The 8,934-nt window shown below is 37.5% G+C and overlaps 1 protein-coding gene across 1 annotated transcript in view; it reads right to left on the reverse strand.

Annotated features, from left to right (window-relative positions):
* LOC139745205 (uncharacterized) overlaps positions 1-8,548 on the reverse strand; it is a 55,241-nt gene extending 46,693 nt beyond the window's left edge. Inside the window, exons 1-5 of the mRNA XM_071655612.1 lie at positions 8,452-8,548; positions 4,931-5,266; positions 4,233-4,501; positions 3,222-3,384; positions 413-603 (exon numbers count right to left, since the gene is read on the reverse strand). Coding sequence (XP_071511713.1) covers positions 413-603; positions 3,222-3,384; positions 4,233-4,501; positions 4,931-5,266; positions 8,452-8,548 — 1,056 coding nt within the window. The remainder of the gene's footprint in view (positions 1-412; positions 604-3,221; positions 3,385-4,232; positions 4,502-4,930; positions 5,267-8,451) is intronic.
* Positions 8,549-8,934: the final 386 nt, after the last annotated feature.

The raw sequence follows: 8,934 nt of genomic DNA on the forward strand, positions 1-8,934 counted from the left end.
AGTTCGAATAGGGAATAAGGAGAAATATAGATCATAGATAAAGATTTTGGGACACGAGTTTTTATTTTGTTGTAACGAAATTTCGCTGAAACCGTGTTTGTTTTCAGAGGAGCGCACTGTCACAGTTAACAATTGTTTTTTTTTTCAACCTCGTCGTTTTGAAGCTGAGCACTGACGAACGAATTTTTCACATTGCAATATATATACATGACGTGCGAAAATTATTTGTAATCCCTATATGGACAGTAGAAAAAAAATAGTCCCAGTAATTATGCAAAATTTTCGATGTTAATTTTCTCTAAAATGTGAAATGCTCTAAAAGTATTGTGAACAATCATTTATAAATGCACGTATTGTGAAATTCGTGTGCTTCTATTCGGTGCTTCTATTCAATGTGCTGACGAGTACACACCTTCACCCACATATCATTGTCACCATTAGCTGGAATCCAAGCGCTGCTCGAACCTATTCGTCCGTACGGAGCAGTGTAAGAGGAACTGAGTGCAGAAGATGCCGTCAGATTTGAGTCTGGAATACTGCCGTCCTGAACTCCAAGCTTGTCCCCGCTGTTTGTTGGTAGACACGGCTCAACTTCGAAGGCACCTGCGGGACAACGTAAAAAGACCATTTCACTAATCTGTTTCTGGAGAGTTTATCGTTATCAAGATATTCGACTAAGTGCTTCCTACAACTTTTTTTTTTCGTAATTGAAATAAAGAGACCGTATCCCTTCTCTCTAACAATCCGTATTTTTCTCTGTTCTCTCTCTCTCTCCCTCCCTTCCTCCCTCCACCTCTTTCTTATATTTATATGTAGGATAATGAGTGTGTACGTACACAGGCTAACATAAAAAATCCGTCAGGCTTAGATGTTGTCGTCGAGGACTGAAAAGGAAATTTTACAATATCAAAGAGGCATTCACTGATAATCTACCATCAAAATTATTCTGGACACACACACACACACACACACAACACACACACACATCCAATACATATGTTTATATATATATATATATATATATATATATATATATATATATTTAAAATCATGCATATGATATGGATTTTCCCGGTCAAATTCGCACTTTTGTCAGTGTAATTCCAAAATTTAGCGCAGATGACGTGTTCGGTATTTCACTTTTATGATCTCTTCATTCAAATTTCATTTTGAAGCATTCAAATTACTTTTAGCCTCATTCTAATCAACACTTTTTCAATTGAAACTCGTGAAACAAGCACCATCGTTCGTTATTCGTTCATTCAATTTAGAATGATATAGTCACGTGATCACGGACGTGCTGCATCGTTCATTCGAATTCATTTTTGGGCATCCAATTTAACATCTTTTGCAGTAAATTTAGCACGCATTTTTATGCTAAGGTTCTTTCTTTATTTTTTTCAACAAAGTTATTGTTTTGCAAGCGTCATTACATCTCATATTTTCGTATTAATTTTAGAGATTTTCACAAGAATTTTTTTTTCTTTGATGTGCTTATTGAGTCTTCCAGTCCAAAGATGTGCATGTGGCTACAACTTATCTGGTCGTTGAGCACTTTATTCCGAGTGTGTCGGCCAGTTCTAGGAAGTCAAGGTTATAATCATGAATGTTCGTATAATTCTTTTTTCTGTCTTCTTGAGAAATATACGTCTGTATCTATCTTGTGCTGTCATGACTGTAAGAAGATGAGGTTAATTTGTAATATTGATACATGTAGGCCTAAAAATAATGACATGTATGAAAGAAAAGGCCAACAGACTCGAGTTACATAGGATCAAAAAATGCTACTTTTACTGCTCAACAGTGTGTGGATGAAACAAAAAGTCACATAGAAATACGCGTTGAAATGTTATCACCTTTTCAAAGAAGAATAACATGACGTTAATTTGAATGAACATGTTTGGAATTTGACTGCCCATACGCGAAATTGAATGACTGAATACCTTTTTCGGCCAGTGCTGGCGAATTTGAATGACTGACGAGCACGTGCCAATTTGAATGCCTGGTTTACGAATTCGAAAGGCACATGTGCAAATTTTATTGGTCGGAAAGCTAAATTGACAGAACAACTTGCAATTTTGATTGACAGAATGTGCAGTGACGAGGATTTTCGCTAAATTGAATGAACCTTCTATCAAATGGACTGACAAGAGTGCGAAATTGGCCGGGAAAACCTATACACGTATATACATATATACATATTTGCTTGTTTGTTAATGACAAAATACAAGAAAATAAATTGTGCTTTTATTTTTTTTTTATGTAACATGATATTAGAAGTAGGAAATAACTGAAACTGACATAAAACTTATCAGACAATCTTCCGAAATTCTTCGATGTGCTTTTCAAATATAGTCCATATTATGAACTAAGTGATGGACATTTTGTTTGTTTTGTCGACAGCATTTCAATTAACATCTGCACTTCTGCAAGTTTAGTACACGTTTGATCCATGAAATTCTTGACGTATGAAGAGATTGAATAGTCTCAATGATTCATTGAAAGCGCAGTTATTATATTTCATAAGATGTTACAATTAATATCCCTATAAGAATAAATTGTATGCAACTTATATGTTGTGTAGTATACACATGACAATTGCTGATTGCCACTGTTTTTATTGTGTAGAGGAGAAGTCGCGTAGTAAAGTCAATTCTGGCAATCGTGCTAATTTCACACTGATACTATGATTCTGACAAAGCTTACTAAACCCTTTAAAGTGTAAGGGGGTTTATTTAAAGGAAACCCAAACCCAACTGGAAATTTGGATTGAGTGAAAGCATTAACATTAGTAGAACACATCAGTGAAAGTTGAGGAAAATCGATTAATCGATGCAAAAGTTATAAATCTGTAAAGTTTTGTGTGTTGGAGCTGCTGGATGAGGAGACTACTAGAGGTTATGGGGTCATGTGTGGACAACAATACAAAGAATATAAAAAGGGAATTCCACAAAAAACCATTTTTCATGAAAATCACGCGTACATTCCATCAACCTGATACTGACGTATGTTATGGGTAGCAATTTTTCCCCTGCTTTCTGAAGGCGGTTAGTCAAGTGCTTGTTCACTGCGCTAGAAAAGTGATCATAACTTTTTCTTTAATAATTGTCAGATTTTCCGCAAGCATTCACTGATGTGCTCTACTAATGTTGCTGCTTTAACTCAATCCACGTTTCTCTTTGGGTTTGGGTTTCCTTTGATGGAACCTTTAATTTCCTTACCGATGCTTTCAGGGAGTGGTCCGTATCCAAGGAGCTCCATCCTCAGAGATATGTAGGACGACGAAAAATAGGTGCGAATTTCGACCTTCACGGTACTTGCGATGACTGGTCTTTGAAAGTGATGTGTAACAGCGCTTGAGTCGTCATAATTTGCAGAGAATATCTATCAAGGTGGTTAAGAAAAGACAAAAACAAACTATATAACAAAAAACAAACTATACTAAACAAACTCTAAAATCATCATGTTTCAGGATGTTTTCTAAATTGATGATATGTCAACTTTGATATAGAAAGGTGGACATTGATCGGAATGAGGATGTATTCTCATGCAACTATCTACTTCAAAAGGCGAAAAGTTTGAAAATATCTAAAACTAATCTTTGATGTTCCATGACAAAGTGGAATGAAGGGTAACATTTCATATCCCGAATGACTGCATTATTGCGTTAGTCGGTAGGGCGGATTAAGGAATTCCGTAAAGGGGGGGGGGTGCAAACAATATTTCTGGTGCTGCTTCCCGGTTTCATCTCATTTTTTCCTTTTTATTTGTTTTGTTTTTAAAACAAATAAAGAGGGGAACGGTGCATCCCCTCTGGATCCGCCACTGCGTCGGTGACAGTGCGATCGTTCACCTACCGTTCATTCTCATTAAAGTATCAAAGCAATAATCAATGGTGAAGAAATGGGCATTCTTTTTTTTTTTGTAATTCACCCATGAATTAAGCCATATTGTAGCGTCATAATGCATAATATCAACGTTCAGAAGTTTTAAAAACAAACATTCATCGAGGATATATTTATATTAATGTTTTCATCATACCAAAAGACGAGGCAGCTAATCTCCGGAGAAAAAAAACCACATTACTGGTAAATCTTCTTTCAGACGTGACAGGAACGAGTAAAATCAATGCTTGACAGTTCTAATCTTGTATTGAGATGCCTAGTCGAAACCTTCTCTAACATTTATTTATTTAGATCACTTTGATAGTAACATGCTTATTTTCACCCAACCTTATTGCTTCCGGTATCAATGTCAGCGTAGGTTGTCCAGACATCATCGGTGGATGATTCTACATAGTACGACGTCACAAATTCGTTGGCACCTGCCCTCCCCTGGGTGATTACTCCTGTCACGAGGTACTTTGCGTCAAGAGTAATTGTAATATCCCGGCTTCCTGTTGAAGGAATGCGGTATGAGCCAGGTCCGTTCAATCGACCATAGAACGGACGGGTGTAGCCTGTATACCCTGTTATCCTGGAGTCCGGAATGGCGCCGCTTTCTAGGCCGAGAGGGGATCCAACGGAAACACGGGAATTCCCTGGGAGATGTCAATTTAACCGAAATAACCTTTCAAACCCGTGAGGTTGTTACAGCAAAAACACATTGCAACAGCTAGTGTACCTAATATTCACCAATGTGTTATTTCCAAAGATAAGCAGAGATAACGAGTTTAAGTACTCGTAGTAATGCATTTGGTTGTTGTTAGGTTTGTATTGTTTCTTTAAGGAAAACTAACTTGACAGGAACATTAGCTCTTCAAAAATATGAGTGTAGTTTCTTTCCTATTCCCTGCATCAAGAAATGGAGACAGACATTGCCTTCCAGGTGCCGCATTGCTGATAACATTAATGATGTTGTCATGTAAAACCTATCGAGTGAAACGTACATTCTTGACTTAGATAAAGAACGGAACGGATAAGTTTCTCACCATCACAACACACGATACCGATGCTCTGCTTTCGCCCGCCATATTCCCTCTCCTCCTCCATCCAGCAGTCTGTAATATTTGTGGCATCAGGGGGGCAAAAGACCACGCCCATTTTGGCATACACGTCCCGTGAAGAACCACCAAACGAATCCCCGCCCACTGTACCGTAAACTCCCTTGAATCCCAAATAACGGCAGATGAGAATAGATGCATTTTTCATCCACTCCTCGTGATGGGCCAGTCTGAGTGAAGTTGGATTATTGCGAATAGTAAACACAACTCGCCCTTCGTTATTGCTCCGTCCTCCAAGGAGCTCTACAGAATGGATGAACGCATCTACAAAACAAAAATGGAAAGCAGAAAGGATAGAAAGAGATCTGTCATTCAAACTCACCTGCTGTCAGGTACCGTCAGTACGTTTTGAAATAATGGGGTTTTATAAAACCTCTGCAATCTCATTGGTCAATTATCATGCACTGATTTTACTGAGCCATGCGTTCGGTAAAATTCGAATGAATGGATCAACCCTTGTATTGTGTTTTATAGGTGTACAGGACGCATGGTGGTGAAAAAGATTTAATTTCATGAATTCACGGGCCCATATCATAAAACCAATGACGCACAGACTTAATTCGTGGATCGTTGAAAATTATATGCTCTCTTTTAACTTTGAGAAACTGTCTAAAGCCCACTTCCCGAGATAGTCTAGTGGGTTTAAACAGTTTCATCAGTTAAATTGTATTTGCTCTCGTTTAACTTTGGAAGCGGTTTAAAGAGAACTCACTCCGCTCGTGGGTTTAATAAGTTCGAAAGTTAAACTCTCATATCCAATTTCAACGATCCACTCGGTCCTGTGCATCATTTATGTAATACTTTGAATGGAGCAAGGTGCCTATTTCTCGCATTTTTCGTCCTTATCGCGCTGTTATAGGCAAGTGAAGATAAATACCAGCCTATAACATGTATAAGCTGCAAGGCCTTTAATTTCCCTGAAAAAAAAACAAACCTATGCAATGCAAATGAATATTGATTTGTGCTGATTCAGTTTACCATCAACATCACTTATGCGGCCCAATGAAAAAAAAAAGTGTGTGAGAAAAATTTTACAATAATTTTGATGGATTTGGTTTTCCAGGATTCTTATGTAGGATACCTTCACAACTACCCCCCCCCCCCCAAAAAAAAAAAATAAATAAATAAACACGATTTTTTTAATGACATAATCTTTTAATCATTACTTGAGTACTAACATGATTATCGAAATACGCTGGAACTCAACTTTCCGTAGAATAAGCATAACTTGCATATTTCCACGTTACGAGTTTGATTGAAAACAATCATTTATATTTCCGTTCCCACTTGCCGGCTTACAGTAATATAGATGGGTCAACGACTTATATTTGGAAGTTGCAAAATGTTTGGAAATAATTATCTGTTCTTTCTGTCAAAAATGCTTTCAATTGACTCAAGGCCAAGTTTTGAAACTAGAAAGAAGACAAGTTGAACAGATTTGAATACCTCGTTCACACATCACTCCTTTATATCCGTCTGGACAAGTGCAGTTGAAACCTTCATCAATCTCTGTACACGTGCTTCCGTTCCGGCATGGGTTCGATAGACAGGCTGTGTTATGGTATACATGGAAACATTTCTGTGACAGTTACTCAAAATTTTCACAGCCCGTTCAAACATGAAAGGGAGTTTGAGGTTTGAGTAAATTTCATTTCTCTCTCAATGGCAACTCTTTATTATGTAATGTAATATAAGAAAGAAATTTGTAAAGGAAATTATAATTTAGAGAGAATTGAGGGGGAAAGAACACTTAAACTAGCTCCCTCGGAAAGATCAGAGAGCATAGAAATAGCCATATCGCAGCACAGTGGCAAGACAAAATTAATAATTCATAGTCTCCACAAAGGTGAAGATTTGAGAACTGCTTTTATATTATTGTTTTATACTCCATAGATATACAACATGTTTGTTGGTTCCTCATCATATACAAAGGGGGAGGGGGAGCACAGGGCATCAAAAACACAGCCTTTAAAGGTATAAGTCTTGAACGCATTGCCACATTTTCAAGAAAGTTACTATAAGTAACTCATTCATCTTTCTGCATTTACTGACTTCCCAAATTATTACGAGAGTTTCACCTTTGATGGTGACTGCACCACACCAACTATTCATCTCTGTTCAAGTGACTGCCTGTCCTTAAGTCATATTTCAATCGTGTTAAAATTAGAATCAAATCGTTCATGATGTCTGGCCGCTGAAGTCTACGGAATGACCTATGTCACTGCCAGAAACACAAAGCAACACCACATCATTGCTCCCTGGGTTGGAATGCATCTTGTTGCAACAAGTGTACTTCGTTGGCCCGCTCAATATGCGTTTATCAGTTCTCTAGCACAAAATTGACTCGGATTAGAATATACCGGCATGAAAAAAGCATATAACATGAATGTCTAGAACATATTATAACATTGTGTAATGATCAAATCAGTACGTGGTACTAAAATTAGGACTACACGGGAAGAAAAGCACATTTACTCCTTTAAACGGATCATCCATTAAAAATAACGTATATCGAAGATTCCATAAATGAAGAAACAACAAAAAATGAATTAACAATTTGATTATTAGATGGACAATTTATAGACAAGTGAAACCCCCCCCCCCAATGAATTGTATATTGCATGGACAGAAGCCCTGAATCCACTTTGACCAATAAATGTATATAGGGAATCACTGTGACCGACAAAAACAATTTAAAAAGTCGCACTTTCTGATTTTGTGTGACGACTGAAAATAGGTGAAATAGGTCAACCCAGCCAATCTTGAGTTTTCCATATTTTCTGAAAGAGCAAGTGTTCTATATACATTTTTATAGTGTTTGGGATCATAAATTGAACAGAAAATGGTGTTTTAGCAGTTTTTCTCAAACACTTTTGGTAGAATAGTGCGATTAGGTGAGTCTTATATGGTCCCCTTTTCATTTCTTAAAAACCCTATCGATACTTTTCACTTTTAACTCTAATAACATTGAAAGGATGGATCTACTGCTTTGAATGTTGACATTAATCATCTAGAGAATGTATTAATAAAGCATGCTCAATTTCAGCTTAACCTAATAATCTCTTCATTGTTGTTTCTCCGGTGGTTTACGTCCTGTATTTTGTTCCATTCATCCTACAGCTAGCACAGCTTAGTGAAGATTAAGGGCTTGAATAGACCAAGTACTTCATAGCCTCTTTTCTCAGTTCACACTCTCCAGAGTGTGCGCTCTCTTTCCAATAATAGGATAGGTTAGGAAAGTCCATTTGAATTGAGTTATACATTATATTTAAAGAGTAGGGTCTGCTCTTTCAGAATATGCTCTTCACTAAAAATCCATGTCTGGTAACTTTTTGTTGGTTTTGTGATGCAGGGTCATAATTAATTGTCTTCAAGCACACGTCTGTAGTCACTGCGGACTCATAGATACCTGGTTTAGTGCAATAATATTGATTAGCATGTTGACCGACTCCCCGTGGCAGCGACATAAATGTCGCCTGGGATGATGGCGTAGGCTTCGCTATGTACTGGATGGCTGTGCCATCCTCCGCCTGCACGATCGGGCATGGTGGCTTGGTGAGATGTGGGCACGTCTCGGGATCTTCATAGCCTGTGTGTTAAAGGCAATGGTGTAACTCTACTCGTATTAAAATGAACAACAAAATTAATGAAAAACTAGAAATGTCGCTATGGCGACTGGTATGCCTCCGCCGTAATGCATGGTTCTCCTAATAGGTCTATAGCACAATGTCTTGAAAATGTGTGATGACAGTTCCACATAATTGGCAAAATATTAAAATTACAGGTTTGTCACAAAATGTGCTGAATGTTCACTTTTCTTGAACTAGATTCAATGGGATGAATGATTAAATTGTCAGAGTGCAGGTATTTGGGGATTTGAGGATTTACTTTTGACCCTTTTATAAGTTTATGCATTGAGTAATTTTCAAGGT

Source organism: Diadema antillarum, unplaced genomic scaffold (genome assembly GCF_040938485.1).
Source record: "Diadema antillarum isolate AM-2024a unplaced genomic scaffold, OU_Dant_1.0 seq00001240_RagTag, whole genome shotgun sequence".
Lineage (NCBI taxonomy): Eukaryota > Metazoa > Echinodermata > Echinoidea > Diadematoida > Diadematidae > Diadema > Diadema antillarum.